At 45.2% G+C, this 21080-nt stretch overlaps 1 protein-coding gene across 1 annotated transcript in view; it reads left to right on the top strand.

Annotated features, from left to right (window-relative positions):
• The first annotated feature begins 621 nt into the window (after positions 1 to 621).
• Positions 622 to 21080, top strand: part of ALDH6A1 (aldehyde dehydrogenase 6 family member A1) — an 80791-nt gene continuing 60332 nt past the window's right edge. Inside the window, exons 1-5 of the mRNA XM_069208504.1 lie at positions 622 to 725; positions 12095 to 12157; positions 15915 to 15989; positions 19421 to 19582; positions 19699 to 19777. Coding sequence (XP_069064605.1) covers positions 702 to 725; positions 12095 to 12157; positions 15915 to 15989; positions 19421 to 19582; positions 19699 to 19777 — 403 coding nt within the window. The 5' untranslated portion in view covers positions 622 to 701. The remainder of the gene's footprint in view (positions 726 to 12094; positions 12158 to 15914; positions 15990 to 19420; positions 19583 to 19698; positions 19778 to 21080) is intronic.

The raw sequence follows: 21080 nt of genomic DNA on the forward strand, positions 1-21080 counted from the left end.
ACAGATAAATTACTTTTAATTATTTCATACTTTACTTATGCTTCCCTACATGATCTGACATTTGTCCCAAAAACCAAGACATTTATTTAACGATCATTTGTTTAAAATTAAGAGAAGCGTCGGGACACCGGGCAGTCTGCTAAAAACCTGGACTGTCCGGGGAAATCCAGGACGTCGGGTCACCCTAAATGGAGCCACTTTTATCTGGGTGCCCGTGTCCTATCTCCTGCCTGGTCCGACGCTATTCCTTGCCGTGCTCCCCTTAACAGAAAAAAACGGCTCAACCGACTTCGAGTAGAACGGCACTACTATCGAATTCGACAGAAACGTATACCCCGCCCTCTTTCTTCTTCTTCAACAAGCCCCGCTGCACTGCAAACATTTGCTGCGAGTCATACTGTTACGGTCACGTGGTCATTCCTGTAAGTCTCTCCTTTGCCTTTCTCAGGCTTGTGACAGTACGTCACACCTAAAAACCAATCGAAGTTTGGGAAAGGGAGGCGGTGGCTGATTTACCCAATGAAGACATAGGAAGTGCTACGCAGCTCCTTATACCCGGTCAGGATTGGGTCAAAGCTGTTTTGTTTTAGACCAATAGTAAGGGTTCAGTTCTGGTAAAGACTTCAAGTGTCCAATAGGAAGGAAGCAAGTCGGGTCAACCCGATGAAAGGTTGAATTGAAGATTAGAGTCTGGAAGCAAGATGAGGGCAGCGCAAGCACTGAGGGTAACTATGCTCAACTCCATATAGGAGGTGGCTGCTTTTGGCCGGTTCACATCGGATAGTGGGGGAATATACCAGTCTTTGTAATGCAGCTATAAACTGGGCTTAAAGTGAGGGGGGCGGTGAAGACAGGGTGCACGGCGGGACGCAACATACTCTTTCACTATTTATACACGTGTAAAGTTTCAGACACGGTCGTTCATGTAGGTGAAAAGGCTGGGCCGATTGTAAAGAGATACTCATCTATGTATAGACCACATGTATCACATGGGTTTGAGGGCTGGGGAGGTTTGTACGGAGTTGATTATAAAACGACTACCGACGTCGAATGGTTAGGGGCATGCAAGGTGGTTATAACTGCCAAGCGGCCCATGTCCTGCATGCAGCCACTCTTAGCTTTGTAACGCATAGCACATTGCACTCTGTCTCCTACATGCACAAAATGCTACTGGATAAAAACTGCATAAGGGGTCGCATATGAAATAGTGCCAGCTGGCAGCACTGTTAGTGACATATACGGTTCTTATATCAGAGAAGATTGAGAGTAAATTTTAACGCTGGTTGTCTTATGCACAAGAACCCACATCACAGAGGGACCAGATTTTGAAAAACAAACCAAGGATGTTCCACAGACATTGGGTAGGACTACAATTTTGCATTCACATCCCCCCATCGAATGACTTTACTGACAACATTTACCGGCATAGAAAACACAATGAGGCACTAAGTGGAACGAAATGCATCTTTAATATACAGTATCATCGGTGTTACTTAAAATGTTTTCTGCTCGGGCTGCTGATTAATTCAGATTTTAATATATTTACTCTTGCCTCTATTTGTGTTCAGTGGAACTGATGGCCTTTTGCCAGTTCCAAGAAAACCTGCAAAACAGTGGCCTGCTCAAGCCAGAAACTCGCATTTCTGCTGGGCTTCGAGGAAGCTGTCAGAACCAACACAGAAAGAAGTTTCAGGGCGGGCATGCCTCATTTTTAGTGCCACCCTACAACGGTGGCTTAGAAAAATAAGCATCTATACTTCACAGTAGAATACTGGAGAGTAACTTCACCCTAGCAAGGTACATTACCTCTAGGCCCATCTGACTGAAGCTGACCATGAAGGGAAAGAAGCTGCAGGAAACGTTCCAGAGCTACAGGTACTCTTTCGGACGTTTTGGTTCCTTTTATGTTCTGTTACAGTCAGTGAGGATTTCCCCCTTTGCCACTCTAGTTTAATCGGGGTTCCAGTGGTTAAAGTTGGTTACCAGTACACCAGTTGAAAAGGTGCTTCTGGATATCCGTTTTAAATCCAAGTTCCCATCGGCAGCTGGCTGGGAGGGTGCCTGGAGACTCCCAAGCACCCGTTCTGTATTTGCATTTGAACCAGTTGTAGCTCTGGCTACACCCGCCCATATCTAAAGAATGACCAGTGCAATAGAACCTGTCTAACAGATCAAAGACTGTAGCTTTAATCTGGACACAACGTCTTTGACATTTTCATAGGTACACTTTAATACTTTGGAACTTGATTGGCTCATGTAACAGTTTAGGCAGGGGTTACTTAAATTGTTCTGTGTTTTTATTTCAATGTGTTTCCAGGAAACTTGACCACAAAAGTATAAACCTATTAGGTGGTCCTACACTTTCACAAAATTGACCAAGAAATCAGAGCAGAGAGAACATACATCTCGTCCAAACTTGATGAATTGTATTTCTGGTACCTCGATCCCTTTGATAGGTTGGACATACATTATAGAAAATCCAACCTTCCCAAATGTTATTCAGCTACACCCGGGCCTGTCTCTCATAGCTCAAGTTGGCCATACAAACCTACAATATTGACATCTACTGCATAAGTGATGTATAAGTGTTTTGGGGAAGACGTGTCCTACCTCAGTCCAGTGCCTGCTTTAACGCTAGTGGCTCCCGGTGTGACAATGTTTGTTGGGACCCCCAAAGACCTCCTTCTCCAGAGATGTCCCTCACTCCCACCCTTTAACAGTGCCCATCAAGTCTTCATAATGACTCAGCATCACATGCATTTCTTTTGTTTTATATAGCCACTCATACCAGTGTAGGGTGTCAAAGCACTTTACATCACACCCACATTACACCGAGACAATCATACATGTGTTGGGGCATAGGTAATGTTACATAAGACAGAGGACTACAAGGTGTAGGAGTCACATGTCATCCATACTGGTAGGCACTATAGCTTATGAGTGGCCGGTCTGGTGACACGCAAACTCACAATTTAAAACAACACCATGGTTGGGTGTTGTCTTTACTAATCTAAAAATTGATTTCTATACAGATTAACCCTTTTTGCAACATTAGCATACCGAAAGACTGCAGGAAAAATCATATCACTCTATCTACCCTATAACTTGCAGCTTGCATGCAGCTCTTTGGCAGTCAGTAGCCCACTGTTTTATGTTAGGATTTTAACTTATCAACTGAAAGTAACAAAAGGCGCTCTCAGACAAAATCAGTAATCCACTGAACTACTTACATTATATGTACTTTGTGATCTGCATGGTACACATGCTTTGCAGCAGGCATAGTAACTCTGTGCTACTTTATGAGGAGTCAAAACCTCCACTAGACAAAACTTATTTCTTTCTCTTCAGCAGATCCATTAATCACCAGAGTTATCTTGACATTTTTATTGTTGCTTAAAAATTGCTGAAGGCAAGGAACGGAGCAGCGGATGCCTTTAAAACACAACGCCCCTGAATTCATTATCCGGTGCAGTGGCACCAGTTGCAACCCTAGAGCCTGCTCTGCCTCAGTCAATGCATATAACTTAATTTTAACTGCTCTTATTTACTTGCAAATATAGACCTAAAAATCTTAGCATGGATGGCTCTCTGAAGAAAGTCTGATTTACTTATTGGGGTCGAGCCTGCAATAGCATGCGCATTGCTTACGAGACTCTGTTGTATTTAGAAAAGGGCATGGAGCCCGGCCGTTGCTTATCATTTGTTGGATTGCATGGCACTCTTCTTTACAACTTCGTAACTGGTCACGGCTAGCATATCATCATTTCCGTTCCTGTCTGTGGAGCAGGGACCAAGTACTGATTGATTCAACTTAATCCATGCTGATCGCTGCTCCTGATGTGATTGAGGTTCTATTTTGTTCTTTTTAGCTTCTAGCGCCCTGCAGACAAAAGGCGTGTGACTGGCACAAACGTGTCCAGCAGGACAACAAAATTGCAAAGTTGTATTTTCTATAATTGACTTTTTTTTATTTTGCCAAGTCTTCTTTTCTCACTTTGCACTCTAGTTTTATTTTGTTTTGTTTTTGCTCGTGGGCACTGTTCTCAAAAGATGACTATTGTCTTGATCTAAATATTGCATAGCAACATTGTTTCTTTCTTATGTGTTATATTCATAATTATGCTTTAACACAATTGTACACTACGCCCCAGTACACTCCACTTTAATAACCCCACTCCAATCCTCCCAAGCCACCCCACTCAAATCCAAAACAATGTGCCCCACTGCAATCTACACCACTCCAGTCTGCCCCACTCCAGTCCAAAACAATATGCTGCACTCCAAAACAATCTGCTTCACTCCAATCCGATTCACATCTCTCCATCCAAATTCACCACACTCAAATACTCCCAACCTCCATTCCAATGCTCTCTATGCACCCCACTTCAATCCAAAATAATTGCCCCACTCCAATACAGCAGTCTGCCCCACAGCAATCCGCCTCACTCCAATCCAAAACAGTCTGCCTCGCTGCCATTCCAGTCTGCCTCGCTTCCAATCCCATCTGTCCAAGACAGTCTGCCCCTTGCCAGTCCAAATAGACTGCCACGTGTCAGTCCAAAAGTCTGCCCGCGCCAGTCCAGTCCACCTCAACTAATCCACCTCACTCCAGTCTGCCCCACTCCATTCTGCCCTACTGCAACCCAAAGCAGTCTGCCCCATTCCAGACCACCATGCTCCAATCCAGGCCACCTCACTTTAATCCATCCCAGTTCACCTGACCCCACTCCACTGCACTCCGATCTACCCCAATTCTGCCTAATCCAATCTACCCCAGTTCTCCCAGTGCACCCCACATCAATCCAAAACAATCTGCCCCACTCCAATACTGCAATCCACAGCAATCTGTCTCACTCGAGTCTGCCCCACTCCAATCCACAGCAATCTGCCCCACCTCAATCCAAACCAGCAATCTGCCCCACTCCAAACCACAGCAATCTGCCCCACTTCAGTCTTCCCCCACCCCAATCCAAAACGATCTGCCCCACTCCAATCCAAAACAATCTGCCCCTCTCCAATCTGTCCCACTAAAATCCAAAACAGTCTGCCCTACTCCAAAATAGCAATCTGCATCACTCAAATCTGCCCCACTCCAATCCACAGCAATCTGCCCCAATCCAATCCCGCAATTTGCCGCACCCCACCCCAATCCAGCAATGCTCCCCACTCCAATCCACAGCAATCTGCCCGCCCCACTCCAATCCACAGCAATCTGCCCCACCCCAATCCAATCCACAGCAATCTGCCCCACCCCAATCCAATCCAGCAATCTGCCTCACTCCAGTCCACAGCAATTTGCCCCACCCCATTCCAGCAATCCACAGCAATTTGCCCCACTTCAGTCCACAGCAATCTTCCCCACCCCAATCCTCAGCAATCTGCCCCACCCCAATCCAGCCCAGCAATCACCTCAGAGTGCCATGCCCACAACCCACTGCCTGTGGCATAGGTAAGTCACCCCTCTAGCATGCCTTGCAGCCCTAAGTTAGGGTACACTACCACAGGTGAGGGCATAGTTGCATGAGCACTATGCCTCTACAGTGTCTAAGACAAATCTTAGACCTTATAAGTGCATGGTAGCCATAAAGAGTATATGGTCTGGGAGTTTGTCAAACACGAACTCCACAGTTCCATAATGGCTACACTGAATTCTGGGTAGTTTGGTATCCAACTTCTCAACACAATAAATCCACACTGATACCAGTGTGGGATTTATTGAAAAATGTACACAGAGGGCATCTTAGAGATGCCCCCTGTATACCAGTCCAATTCCTAGAGTTAGACTGACCAGTTTCTGCCAGCCTGCCACATCCAGACGGGTTTCTGGCCACATGGGGTGAGTGTCTTTGTCACTCTGAGGCCAGGAACAAAGCCTGTACTTGGTGGAGGTGCTTCTCACCTCCCCCTGCAGGAACTGTAACACCTGGCAGTGATCCACAAAGGCTCAAGCCTGGTGTTACAGCGCCCCAGGGCACTCCAGCTAGTAGAGATGCCTGCCCCTCAGGACACAGCCCCCACTTTTGGGGGCAAGTCTGGAGAAGACAATGAGAAAAACAAGGAGGAGTCACCCACCAGTCAGAACAGCCCCTAAGGTGTTCGGAGCTGAGGTGACCCCTGCCTTAAGAAATCCTCTATCTTGTTTTGGAGGATTACCCCAATAGGGTTATGGATGTGTCCCCTCCCCACAGGGAGGAGGTACAAAGGGGGTGTAGCCACCCTCCAGAACAGTAGCCATTGGCTACTGCACCCCAGACCTAAACACACCCCTAAATTGAGTATTTAGGGGCGACCCTAAACCCAGGAAATCAGGTTCCTGCAACCTGAAGAAAGGACTGCTGACCTCAAAGCCCCGCAGAGACAACGGAGACGACAACTGACTTGACTCCAGCCCTATCGGCCTATCTCCAGACTCAGAGAACCTTCGCAGCGACGCATCCAGTGAGACCAGTGACCTCTGAGAACTGGCCCGCACCTAAAGGACCACGAAATTCCGGAGGACAGCAGCTCTGTCTAAAACTACAACAAAGAAGCCATCTTTAAAGAAGACTCCAGCGTCACTCAGGAAGAGTGTCTTCACACTCTGCACCCGATGCCCCCGGCTCGTGTTCAGAGGAACCAATACCGCAGAGAGGACCCCCAGGCGGCTCCAACAACGTGGAAACCCTGAGTCTACCTCCCTGCAACCCCACAGCGACGCCTGCAGAGAGGATCCAGAGGCTCCCCCTGAATGTGACTGCCTGGTAACAAAGGAATCTGGCACCTGGACAAAGCACTGCACCTGCAGCCCCCAGGACCGAGAGGAACCAACTACCTGTGCAGAAGTGACCAGCAGGCGGCCCTCATCCAAGCCCAGTCGTGGCTGGCCCGAGAAGCCCCAGAGTGACCCCCGGGTCCCTCATTTCCAACACCTACTTCGCACACTGCACCCGGCTGCCTCTGTGCCGCTGAGGGTGTATTTTGTGTGCCTGTTTGTGACCCCCCCCCCCAGTGCTCTACAAAACCCCCCTGGTCTGCTCCCCGAGGATGCAGGTACTTACCTGCTAGCAGACTGGAACTTGAGCACCCCTGTTCTCCATAGGCGCCTATGTTATTTGGGCCCTACTTTGACCTCTGCACCAGACCGGCCCTGTGTTGCTGGTACTTGGGGTTAACTTGAACCCCCAACGGTGGGCTGCCTATGCCCAGGAGACTGAACTTGTAAGTGCTTTACTTACCCGAGAAACTAACCAAAACTTACCTCCCCCAGGAACTGTTGATTTTTGCAGTGTCCACTTTTAAAATAGCTTATTGCCATTTTTGCCAAAACTGTGTACATTACTGTTATAATTCAAAGTTCCATACTTACCTGTGTGAAGTACCTTACAATCTATGTACATACCTAAATTCTGAATCTTGTGGTTCTAAAATAAATTAAGAAAATAATATTTTCTATATAAAAACATATCGGCCTGGAGTTAAGTCTTTGAGTATGTGTTCTCATTTATTGCCTGTGTGTGTACAACACATGCTTAATACTACCCTCAGATAAGCCTACTGCTCCACCACCCTACCACAAAAATAGAGCATTAGTATTATCTACTTTTGCCACTATCAACCTCTAAGGGGAACCCTTGGACTCAATGCACACTGTCTCTCACTTTGAGATAGTATATACAAAGCCAACTTCCTGCACCACCCCTCTCCACTCCACCCCAGTGTAGTCTAACCCATTCCACCCAACACCAACCCACCTGCCTCACCCAAGTCCACCCCAGTCCAACCCACCTTTATCCACCCGTCCAATCCAGTTCACCTTAATCCACCCCACTTCAATCCAATCAACCTCACCCCAATCCAAATCACCCCACACTAATCCAATCCACCACAATCTACACCAATATCATCTACCCCACTCCAATCCAATTCATCCCAGTCCAGTCCACCTCACTCATTCCTCTTCTCCCCACACAAATTCTCACCACTCAGTACAACTCACCACACTCCAATCCACCCCACCGCAGTGCTTTATACTCCAATCCAAACAGCCCTGTGACACTACACTCCAAATAACCCACACCATGCTAATCCACCCACTCAAATTCTTTCCACCCCACTAAAATCTAATCCAACCCCACTCGAATCCACTCTACTCGAAACCACCCATTTCTGAACTGCCCCACTCTACTCGAAACCACTCTACTCAAATCCAGCCCACCATAGCCCAGTCCAGCCCAATCCAATTCACCTTTACCCACCCCACTCCACTCCAATACAGTCCACCTCACTCCTGTCAATCAACCCACTTCAAACCACCTTAGTCCACCCAAACCAATCCGCCCCACTTCAGTCCAGTCCACCCCACTCCAATCTAGTGCACTCGAGTCACACAGTCCAATCCACCCCAATCCTATCTGCTCCACCCCACTCAATCTAGTTCACCCTGCTTAAATCTAGTGCTCCTCATCCCACGCCAGTACACTCCACCCTACACAGATCCACCCCCCCAATTCAATCGAGTCAACCCCACTTCAATCCACCCCACTTCACTCTAGTCCAGTCCACTCAGTCCCAATCCAATCCACACCACCCCATGCCAATCTACTCCAGTCCAATTCACCTTAAACACACCACTACAGTCCTATATAGTCCACCTTCATCCACCCCTCTCCTGTCAATCCACATCAATCCATTCCACCCCTCTCAGTCCATTCCACCCCACTCCAATCTCCCCCACTCTATCCACTACCTCAGTCCACTCTACTCCAATCCACCGCAATACCTCAGTCCACTCAAACCCACTCTACTCCAGTCCACGCCACAACATTTTCTGCCACCGAATCGGTGAGCTCTACTCTCCTCCACTCAACTCTACAACACTCTACTCCCCCACTCCACTTTACGACACTCCACACCACTTAATGATGTTATTGTTATGTGTCTTTGCTGCAGCTCACACAATGATTTCTGTTTGGAAGGGCCTTAAAGTTTCCTTTTTCTGTTTTTCGTTTTCTCGTTCCTTATGTTCTGCTGAAGAGCACTTTAGCTTTCGAATATAAAGTTGGAGTGATGAGCAGTATAGATAAGAACTATTTGCAAAATCTCATTAGTAACGTAAGACCATTAGCTGGTCCTTGAAATGTTACTGGAGTTGTGTCCTTCACTGGAACAATGCTGCTCGGTGGTATGCTGGGTGTGTTACAGGAATGGATGGACTATGAGCCAGAAATATGTTGGGGAGAGCCCCAAGTCTCTCCCTGTTGTGTGTTGACCATGCACCCATACTTTATCCACACTCCTCAACAGCCTTGTGTTTTAACAGAGAGGATCTTTGACAGGCTGATTGTGTCAGTCTCCCATTTGATATGGTAGAGTTGGTGGTCAGAAAAGGCTGCCCTGTTTGCAGACACCAGTGCACATTACACTTCTTTAGGAACTTAAAAGGAAATTCGACTCCTTGTCCTTTCACAGCTTGGTGTGTGCGCTCAGACACAGCACTTAGTAACTCTGTTCTTGTGAATAGTGCCTTAAGGTGGTGAGAAGTGCTATAGCTTCTCAATCTACCCACCTATGTGCATTACACTTGCTGAGGTTAAGGTCCCATGCCTACTCAACCCAAACCCCTTCTGACAAAATTCAGGCCTCGAAAAATCATAAAAATGTAACTAGACCTGCAAATTGAATAATCTACTCGACCATAACTGTAATGTACTTGACCCTAAATGGGTCTAAAATTCTGTAATCCTAGGCAAATATTTTAGTTTACACAGTCACCTTTTTTATGCTCACATGAGTGCACCTTCAAGTATGTGAGCTCAGCATTTCTGCTGTTAAAAAAAAAAAAAAAAAAAAAAAAAAAAAAAAAAAACCTCTTTAGTTTGATTAGACTACACGTTTGCTCCATGTAAAAAAAAATAAACCAGCCCACATATAGGGGACACATAATCCACAACTTACCTCCTTAGTTTACTAATAGCATTGCTATCTGGGCAGGAAGTATGTCTCAGTTTGTGTTTAAAAACTCACTTAAAAAAATATATTACTAAATCATGATGTGATTGCACACTCATTTACAGAAAGTAAATTTCCAAGGAATGTCCAGAAACCTTCTTACTAATGTGCAGCTTTTCTGATAAAACTATATAGTTTTATTCATAATCTGTGAAGATTGGGTTTAAGAAAACATATTTATTTGTTGCATGTCACAAAGTAAAGTGTTTGATTTGTTTTCATTCAGTTAAAAAAAATAATGTTTTCATCATACAGAAGTACAAACTGTGGGCTTTTAGAGCCACTGAAATATATGATTTTGAAATTATGTACAGTTTAATTAGTTATTTAAATGTTGTGTGTTAGGAAAAACCTGACACCCTACAGCCTTTCATTTCACACTCTTTCTGCAGCAGGTCAGACAGTTCACCTTACAAAATCCTGGAACTCTGCAGTCAGAAGAAAATGTAATTGTAAGACAAACTGCCTTTGACCTCTTTCTGTTAACACAGAGCAAATGTTACAAGACAAACAAGATTTATAGGCATCTTTATTGCTCCTTCACTTTCTGATTGAACAGAACACATGTTCTATGTCAACTCGCCAGAAGGGCTGAGTAGGTCCTAAAAAATAACAAGACCGGATCAAATATGACTTGCCATAGTGAGTGGACGAGTAGATTTTTCAAGGCCTAACTTTCTTACAAAACTAGATTTTATTTGTAATGTGCACACTGCAAAACTTGTTTCCAGGCACAACCACATAGATATGTCACTCATACGGTCAAGACGACGATTGCATTGATTCAACGGCAGTGATTCAACTGCAGTTTTTTTCAAGAAGAGGGTCCGAACTGGCAATAGTCTTGCAGATTGCAGCCATGTCACATAGTTCAGATAAAGTGAATAGGTTACATAGTTTAGGTTCTGCATTAACTAGGTTTCAGTGTGGGAGTGAAGTTCAGGGCGGTAAAGGGTACAATGACTGAATCCTGTATGAAATTGTGTGTTCAAAAAACGCATCTTTCAGACAATACAAAGTTAAACCTGGAATTGTACACTAAACAATGTACAGGTGAAAGAAATTTGAAAAAGAAAAGCCTCTCAAGGTGGATGTAGGACAAAGAAGGCTTGGATCACGTGTTTAGAACAAGTGGGTCTTACATTTCGACCTGAGCTTCTTCATAGATTGGGAGTTTTGGATGTGCCTGGGCAGATTGTTCTGGATTAAGGGGAGATATAAGGAGATGACTCTGAGTTGTCGGTCACCTCTATGCTTCCACCTGGGTGTGGTAGTAATCAGGAGATCTTTGCCAGCTGTGACTAGGTTGCCTGGTTGGGATTCACTTTACAGTTTTACTTTGTAGGTATTTGAGCAAAGAGCCATTGATGCTTTTGTGAAACAGAGACTTTTGAAGGTGGGTCTTAATTTCATTGGAAGTGAGTTTAGGTTTCTGAGGTTAGCTGCTAATCGTTCATGTTTTAGGCCAACTGTTAAACTTCCAGACCCCTTTTGGGCCTTCTGGAGACCTCTGATTTGACAGGCGTTCCATGGTGCAGTGCATTCCCATAATCTAGAACTTAGTTCCATCGGGGATATTAGGGACAGGATGAATGAGAGGGAGTTAACTACAGCTCCCACTTGTGAATCTAGACAGAGGTACGTGTCCTACAACACTCCCCGTTTGTGTGCTTTTCTTTTTATGGCCATTGGTTCAACAAAAATGTTGTTGGGCATCGGAGTATTCAATGTTTTTGGTGTGCGGGGCGGAGGCCAGGATTTCTGTTTTACAGCCCTCATTGAGAAGTAAGCACTTCTAATCCTTAACTCAGTGCTTTGAGACCTTAGTTCATGGTTTCAAGATAGTGGATGAACCTTGTGAATGTTCTAGAAATGTTTCTGAAGACTTACAGAAGTTCACTGATCTCCATTTACTGCTTCTTCTAGAGATTTTCACAACTATCCATTAAAACCTATGTGCAATCTTTCATTTCTTCGATTGATCCCAATTAATTGTTTGAGTGATGGTAATGTGTGGAACAGAGACTTTTCTGGCGAAGTTGTTATATCCTCTAGAAAGAGACAAGTTTGATTGCCTGCTGTCACACCTTTGATCCATCCCTTACAGATTTCGGCTCACGTGAAGCATGCTTGGTATTCTCCTTCAGTGGCTTACTCCTCATCGTCTGTGGTGAGTATAACACTCCATTATGCTCTCCGGTGCTGACGCGCACTCTATTGTCTATGTGCAACAATTTGTACTACTCTCTTCTACCTTAGCGCTCTGTTCCCTTGCACTGACTAATACTCTGTACCGCTGACTGTAGCGAGATCTCGTAGGCTTGCAGAGTGCAGTATGTGAGCTGTTCCTTGTAGGAGGCTGGACTGGCTTGTAGTGAGTACCAAGGGGTACTTGCACCTTGCACCAGGCCCAGTTATCCCTTATTAGTGTATAGGGTGTCTAGCAGCTTAGGCTGATAGATAATGGTAGCTTAGCTGAGCAGCTTAGGCTGAACTAGGAGACGTGTGAAGCTACTACAGTACCACTTAGTGTCATATGCACAATATCATAAGAAAACACAATACACAGTTATACTAAAAATAAAGGTACTTTATTTTTATGACAATATGCCAAAGTATCTTAGAGTGTACCCTCAGTGAGAGGATAGGAAATATACACAAGATATATATACACAATAGCAAAAATATGCAGTATAGTCTTAGAAAACAGTGCAAACAATGTATAGTTACAATAGGATGCAATGGGGAAACATAGGGATAGGGGCAACACAAACCATATACTCCAGAAGTGGAATGCGAACCACGAATGGACCCCAAACCTATGTGACCTTGTAGAGGGTCGCTGGGACTATTAGAAAATAGTGAGAGTTAGAAAAATAACCCTCCCCAAGACCCTGAAAAGTGAGTGCAAAGTGCACTAAAGTTCCCCTAAGGACAAAAGAGTCGTGTTAGAGGAATAATGCAGGAAAGACACAAACCAGCAATGCAACAACTGTGGATTTCCAATCTAGGGTACCTGTGGAACAAGGGGACCAAGTCCAAAAGGCACAAGCAAGTCGGAGATGGGCAGATGCCCAGGAAATGCCAGCTGCGGGTGCAAAGAAGCTTCGACTGGACAGAAGAAGCTGAGGTTTCTGCAGGAACGAAAAGGGCTAGAGACTTCCCCTTTGGTGGACGGATCCCTCTCGCCTTGGAGAGTCGTGCAGAAGTGTTTTCCCGCCGGAAGGACGCCAACAAGCCTTGCTACACGCAAATCGTGCGTTTGGCGTTTTTGGACGCTGCTGGGGCCCAGGAGGGACCAGGAGGTCGCAAATTGGACCTGCAGAGAGAGGGGACGTCGAGCAAGACAAAGAGCCCTCACTGAAGCAGGTAGCACCCGGAGAAGTGCCAGAAACAGGCACTACGAGGATGCGTGAAACGGTGCTCGCCGAAGTTGCACAAAGGAGTCCCACGTCGCCGGAGACCAACTTAAAATCGTGCAATGCAGGTTAGAGTGCCGTGGACCCAGGCTTGGCTGTGCACGAAGGATTTCCGCCGGAAGTGCACAGGGGCCGGAGTAGCTGCAAAGTCGCGGTTCCCAGCAATGCAGCCCAGCGAGGTGAGGCAAGGACTTACCTCCACCAAACTTGGGCTGAAGAGTCACTGGACTGTGGGGGTCACTTGGACAGCGTCGCTGGATTCGAGGGACCTCGCTCGTCTTGCTGAGAGGAGACCCAAGGGACCGGTAATGCAGCTTTTTGGTGCCTGCGGTTGCAGGGGGACGATTCCGTCGACCCACGGGAGATTTCTTCGGAGCTTCTGGTGCAGAGAGGAGGCAGGCTACCCCCACAGCATGCACAAGCAGGAAAACAGTCGAGAAGGCGGCAGGATCAGCGTTACAGAGTTGCAGTAGTCGTCTTTGCTACTATGTTGCAGGTTTGCAGGCTTCCAGCGCGGTCAGCGGTCGTTTCCTTATCAGAAGGTGAAGAGAGAGATGCAGAGGAACTCGGCTGAGCTCATGCATTCGTTATCTAAAGTTTCCCCAGAGACAGAGACCCTAAATAGCCAGAAAAGAGGGTTTGGCTACCTAGGAGAGAGGAAAGGCTACTAACACCTGAAGGAGCCTATCAGCAGGAGTCTCTGACGTCACCTGGTGGCACTGGCCACTCAGAGCAGTCCAGTGTGCCAGCAGCACCTCTGTTTCCAAGATGGCAGAGGTCTGGAGCACACTGGAGGAGCTCTGGACACCTCCCAGGGGAGGTGCAGGTCAGGGGAGTGGTCACTCCCCTTTCCTTTGTCCAGTTTCGCGCCAGAGCAGGGGCTAAGGGGTCCCTGAACCGGTGTAGACTGGCTTATGCAGAATTGGGCACATCTGTGCCCAACAAAGCATTTCCAGAGGCTGGGGGAGGCTACTCCTCCCCTGCCTTCACACCATTTTCCAAAGGGAGAGGGTGTCACACCCTCTCTCAGAGGAAGTTCTTTGTTCTGCCATCCTGGGCCAGGCCTGGCTGGACCCCAGGAGGGCAGCTGCCTGTCTGAGGGGTTGGCAGCAGCAGCAGCTGCAGTGAAACCCCAGGAAGGGCAGTCTGGCAGTACCAGGGTCTGTGCTACAGACCACTGGGATCATGGAATTGTACCAACAATGCCAGGATGGCATAGAGGGGGCAATTCCATGATCATAGACATGTTACATGGCCATATTCGGAGTTACCATGGTGAAGCTACATATAGGTAGTGACCTATATGTAGTGCACGCGTGTAATGGTGTCCCCGCACTCACAAAGTTCAGTGAATTGGCTCTGAACAATGTGGGGGCACCTTGGCTAGTGCCAGGGTGCCCTCACACTAAGTAACTTTGCACCTAACCTTTACCAGGTAAAGGTTAGACATATAGGTGACTTATAAGTTACTTAAGTGCAGTGTAAAATGGCTGTGAAATAACGTGGACGTTCTTTCACTCAGGCTGCAGTGGCAGGCCTGTGTAAGAATTGTCAGAGCTCCCTATGGGTGGCAAAAGAAATGCTGCAGCCCATAGGGATCTCCTGGAACCCCAATACCCTGGGTACCTCAGTACCATATACTAGGGAATTATAAGGGTGTTCCAGTAAGCCAATGTAAATTGGTTAAAATGGTCACTAGCCTGTCAGTGACAATTTGGAAAGAAATGAGAGAGCATAACCACTGAGGTTCTGATTAGCAGAGCCTCAGTGAGACAGTTAGTCACTACACAGGTAACACATTCAGGCACACTTATGAGCACTGGGGCCCTGGGTTACCAGGGTCCCAGTGACACATACAACTAAAACAACATATATACAGTGAAAAATGGGGGTAACATGCCAGGCAAGATGGTACTTTCCTACATTCCTTCTCTCACACAGTCCTCCACTACCAATTGAATCAAAGGCGGCTTTTAAGCACAGTCATAAAATGGTGCTGTCCTGAGAATGAGTATCATCCTGGCACCAGACAAAGCCTACGTGTATAGTTAGGTACCCAGTGTCTGTGCCTGAGACGACAGTCCACAAGATTGAAGCCATTCATCCTGCTGAATCTTGCTTATCGTAGGCACAGACCGTATTTCGCACTCTGGCCTTGTTCGTGTGCTGTTATTCCCTTCATAATCTGCTTTAGGATTACGTTTGTACAAATTATACCCTGCTCTGTTGCTTCTTGTGCATCCCAATCTGTTCTCCAGTTTTTGCTGCTCAGCAGAACTTGCTACATCAAATAATGCACACATCTGATCTTGTACTCGCGCTTGAAGGACACACTGACCCATGAGTTGCTGAAAACATCAGTACGCAGCACAGTGCCGAATGTGCACATCTGACCTTTGTACCCATCCTGAAATACGATTTGATATGAATGTCCATACTTGATAAGGAGCTCCCTCTGCTTTTCACTCTGCACAGAAGAACTGTAACCTTGTTTCACCCTTTCTGTAGCCAACAACAAAGCTGCTGATCGATGGGAAGTTTGTGGACTCCAATACCTCAGAATGGATCAGTATCCACAATCCGGTGAGTGAAGCAAACAAATCTTAGTCATTCAGGTGGTAAAGCTGAGGCCTCGATGTGCAGTGTTACAGCTTACTTTGTCCCTCTTGGTTCTGCGGTGGGAGGGTGTTTGTCTTTGATGGTTTCCTTGTGGTGTGAAGATGGATGTCTCTAGGCTTATTGTGCATTCTGGGAATCGCTTTGCCTCATTAAGCCATGTGCCGCAGGTTAGTCAATTAGTGGTGGGGGCGTGTGCATGTGTGTTGTGCTTGTTTACACCTTGCTTTGTAGCATGAGGTTGTGTTTATGCCCAACTCTGCAGTTTGTAAGTGTCTCCTTGTACCTCACTGTAGTGTGAGGCTTATTTTGTTAACCCAGTGTGTGGTCATGTTATAATTACCATATGTTTCCCTTTTAGGTAACTCCTAGAATTGTATATATTTTTTTTATTTTTATTAAGGCATAAATCTCAAGTTTTAAATGCTTGTTAATTCATGTCATTATTTGTTGCAGCGTAATGTGATAATCAAGTCTGCTTTAATATATTCATGTTTTTCTGTATGATTGAATTCCCTTTTCCAGTGATTTGAAAATGTGTTCACAATTTAGAAACATAGAACATGATCATTTCACTTCATGTTTATTGTTTTTGAACAATAGCCAAGGCTTCACAGAATGTAAGTGAAAGAATGCCGGACCTTTCTACTTACTATTTATTCTGAAATGGTTTATATACATTATTTAAACAAAGAACAGAGTGGAAGGAGATAGAGAAGAGCTTCATACTTGAGACAAAGGCCACACAGATCTGTCAATATCTTCCTTTACTGAAGGCTGAACATAGGCACATCTAGCCTTCTCTCAGTAGGCTTATCTGCCTTTTGCTGACACAGATGAGACTAGCAGATACTTTTACTTTGCTGAACATTGACTGTTGTTCAGAAGCGGTATGAGGGTGTGAACCATCTTTGAAACTGGAAATAGGCTTCTTTAGGTGCTAAATCTTCTCTTAGTCAGCCAAGAGAAATGTTGGTGTGTTGGAAGGCTTTTTGATATTACTACAGTGTTATAATATGTTTTATTATTCACAGTTTTGGGAAACATAGCTGCCACTACTTTGTTGATTTTTATAATAGTTATGATTCACATTGTGTGCACTAGGGTAGATTTTCTATTTTAAAATATATCTTTCCAATATATCCTTGGTTTCCTAGTGTTCTTGAGTGTGCCTTTCCATGATGAAATAGGCCTGGGTTCCTCTAATTATACCTGTCCTATCTCCCAGGATTGAGCATTGCCTAAAACCCTTCTCATTCAGGTAGTGCTCATTGGGTTAGTTGCAGTCCAACTGACTTTCTATCTCTGGTTGGCACAGTGACATAATCCTTGGTGACTGGGCCTAGACAGCCTGTAACCATGCTGTGTTCGGGAAATAAAATCCAGAAAACATATTAGTCCGAGTATGTATTCTGCATATTGTGGCCGTGTGTCTTTCAAATTTGCGTGACAGTGTCAGTGTTTAAGTATCCATGCCTCACTTTAGTTAGACACACCCTTGACTGTGCAAGCAGTAATGAAAGCAATACCTGATCTAGCCACAGGGTACATTCTAGAGACAGATGGCTTGCCCATTGAATTTTAACTTGGGTATGGCGATGTACTGGTACCATGGCCCACTGAAATGAACATGGCGGCAATCATGTAAGGTATGCTCCCCCTCAACTCCCACCCTGCAAATGAAGGAGGCAATGACAGTGTTGCTTTCTAAGCTATGCAGAGGCTCACAGGCTGTAACTTCACATAGGCAGTAGTTGGCACACTGGGTGACCTGTACGAAAATGGTTGGCTCAGAAAATGTGATGAGTCACTACGAAACAACATACCTTCTGGACACTCTGCTGTGAAAAAAGTTGAGCGCCAGCTACATCCACACTGCCCTACAAAACCTTTTGAAGTTGGGTAGCAACGGGAAATATATCACAGTACTATACTGGACACTCATTGAGGTGAGTAGGAATCATCTAGGACGCTTCCAGGTAGCAAGTATTGCAAATATATATGAACGATTTAATGAAGAGGATCAGAAATTGGTGATAAGGTATTGCCTTAGAATATTGAAGAATGCTTCATCTATAGGATTACAATTCAACATATTGCACCGGCGTATCTAACTCCTCATAGAGTGAGCAGGACTTTCCTTAGGAGCACTGACTCGTATCTGTACTGCAGGGAGAGGGAAGTGGGATTTTGCAGGCATGCTTTGGTTGTGTTCTATTATGGCTGAGTGTTAGAGGAAACTATTGATAATTGTGGAAGAAGTGACTGATGGGCAGGGGCTGGAGAGCCCAAAACGTGTGTCTGTTGGGTCTTGGTTCTAGACCTAAAAAGAAAAGCGTTCCTACGAAGGTTATTGATTCGAGATTTGGATCGGCCAAAAAATATATTGCACAATCATTGAAATGCACCACAGTTCACAGAATTATGAAGTTGTGTACGGAGCAGAAATGTAGAGTATAATATTGCAAATGGAATGTTAGAGGCACGACGTTGAAAGTAATATACTAATGGCTTGGGGACACGATTGCTGTAGCTCTGACCCCTCCCACGCCCCACCACCACCACCACCACCACATGAACTAGAAGAAGGTTGCTGCTAAGTTGTATCTCGAAGGAGACAGCCCATACACTTACTACCCAGTCCGTATGAGAGTACTGTACTCTGAAGTATTGAGTAGAATTTAACTGGTTAGGACTAGGAGTTACAGGTTCTGATATTTGCGTGCTTTCAACAGCCGGATCTTTATATTGATGCATAACTTGTCATTTCAAGTTCTTCGACTATGATCTGCTAATGGGACACACTCTCCCTGTGGCATGCCACCATTGACTGCCCCACCCACCTCCGAACAGTAGTTGGTTATAATGTAACACCTAATATAGCCATCCAAACTTAGACCCTAGCTAATTGATAGTGTCAGGTTTTTGAGGGCTAAATAGTTTTCCTTTTCTAATCCTTAGATTGACTTTTGATTTTTGAAGTGTGCTCTGGTTTTTCATCAGTACCAGTGTTTTATTGCTAGCAAGTGTAATCATATAGCTCTGTGATATGTGTAGATACTACCTAGCAGAAATGTATTTTGTGTCGTCAAACTTCCTGATATCTATGCCTCAGTAGGCAGGTGAGGGTATTTATCTCTGCTCTGGGTTGTGAAGATTGTGTATGAAAGCCTTGGTGAAAGGGTACATGTTTGGGTCCCTTTGTGCATTGTCATGGTGTCTGGGGCTGTGCTTTTCCTGTATATACCTTTGCTTTTCTAGGTAACGCCTGTGAGGGTATATATTTCCCTGTAGTATGTACAGTTTGTCTAGACTAGAGTCTGGGCCTTTGACGGTCAAGTTTAAACCTCTGTAACGGTTGCAAACCCTGGGATCATAGCATTTAATTTCTCGCTTAGGCCACAAACGAAGTAATTGGCCGAGTTCCCAAAGCCACGCGCACCGAGATGGAAGCTGCAGTGGACTCCTGCAAGCGAGCATTCGCATCCTGGTCCGAGACTTCCATCCTGAGTCGTCAGCAAATCTTCTTGCGCTATCAGCAGCTCATTAAGGATAACCTGGTAAGAGGAGCAGGTTCCGTTCTTCTTACCACTTGCTCCTTTCTCACCCACTCTTCTACACTCTTCTTTGGTGGAAACATTATTCACTGTTTTATAGACTGTTCATTTATTTGTAGAAAGAAATTTCTAAAATCATAACCTTGGAGCAGGGGAAGACGCTGGCTGATGCAGAAGGTGATGTGTTCCGCGGCTTGCGTAAGTGCTTTCCTCACCCCCTTGGGTTCTTGGATAGGGACAACTCATTTAACAGCCATTGGATAGGGGAGGAGAAACATCAATGCATTGTAACCATATAATTATTCCAATATTACTAGGTGAGTAATGTGATACTGTGCTTGACATGTCGGAGTGTTCCTTTACAAAATTCCTGCCTGCTTCTTGAAATTTGTAACTCTTCTGCTACATAATGCTGGATCCTGGATTTTAACTGAATCTCTCAGATTCAGAGCTTCACGGGGAGCCTCTACACTCACACATTCGGCCAGAATGCTGACGTATCTTTACTTGGCAATGCGCCTGAGCCTTCCATTCATGTACTATCGAGGTGGCACTTCTTCCTTAACAGTAAACCTTGCCAGCCAATAAAGTCCTGCTGCTAGTTAGGCCAAATAGGTGATCAGTGTTACCTTATCATGCACCCCATTGCCTACACTTCTATCTTTTTCTTTTTCTTACTTTTTTGTCTCTTCCCTCCTTTTCTACTTCTCTTCTTTCAATCTTTTTTTTTTTCTCTAGCTCTTTCTTTATATCGCTCTCACTATTTTTTTCCTTTCTCCCTTTTTTCTTTCATTCATATATCTTGCTTTCTTTCTCATTCTTTTTCTTTCTCTGTTTCTCTTCCAATGGATCTGTTGATAAGCGACAAGACTACTACTGTTTTTTACAGAAGCAGAAAAGCCATAGGTTGGATGTATACCTGGATTCCTCCCAGATTGTCTGCTGCCTAGTTTCATTTGGTGCCACTCCCCTCTCTTACATTCATAGTCTGTTTCTTGTGAGTTGTGTGTGTCCCTTTTCTCTTTCATTTGACATTTTCTATGCAAGCTGCTCCGGCACCCTTGTGGATGTGGCCTCTGCCTCAGAAAATGTTATGAATATAAAACAAAGAAGGCTAAATCTAGATTGTTGACTTTGCTGCTGCATTGCCTCTGGTTTTGTCTTTGAGTGGAAGGTGACAAGTTGCATCAAACACTCGTTGGGGTTGATGTCTGCTGCACATGATGCATCTGCTCTAAGTGCTGGTACTTCTGGTATTAAATGTTAGTGGCCTAGTCTCTTTTGATTTTTAGTTGATTGCAGGTCTGTGAGGTAACATTGAGTCAGTCTTGGTATCATGAAGTGGTGTGAACTCTAGTCCTGAAGACTCAATTGGTCTAGGGTTCCACACTTGCTGCATTTATTATGGAGGCATTGAGAGACAACTGTTAAGTAATCTGCTATTTTACAATGATTTTTTTAACTCGAATATTCTGTACATTTTTGCAAGGGTTTTTATTAA

This window comes from Pleurodeles waltl, chromosome 9 (assembly GCF_031143425.1).
Source record: "Pleurodeles waltl isolate 20211129_DDA chromosome 9, aPleWal1.hap1.20221129, whole genome shotgun sequence".
Lineage (NCBI taxonomy): Eukaryota > Metazoa > Chordata > Amphibia > Caudata > Salamandridae > Pleurodeles > Pleurodeles waltl.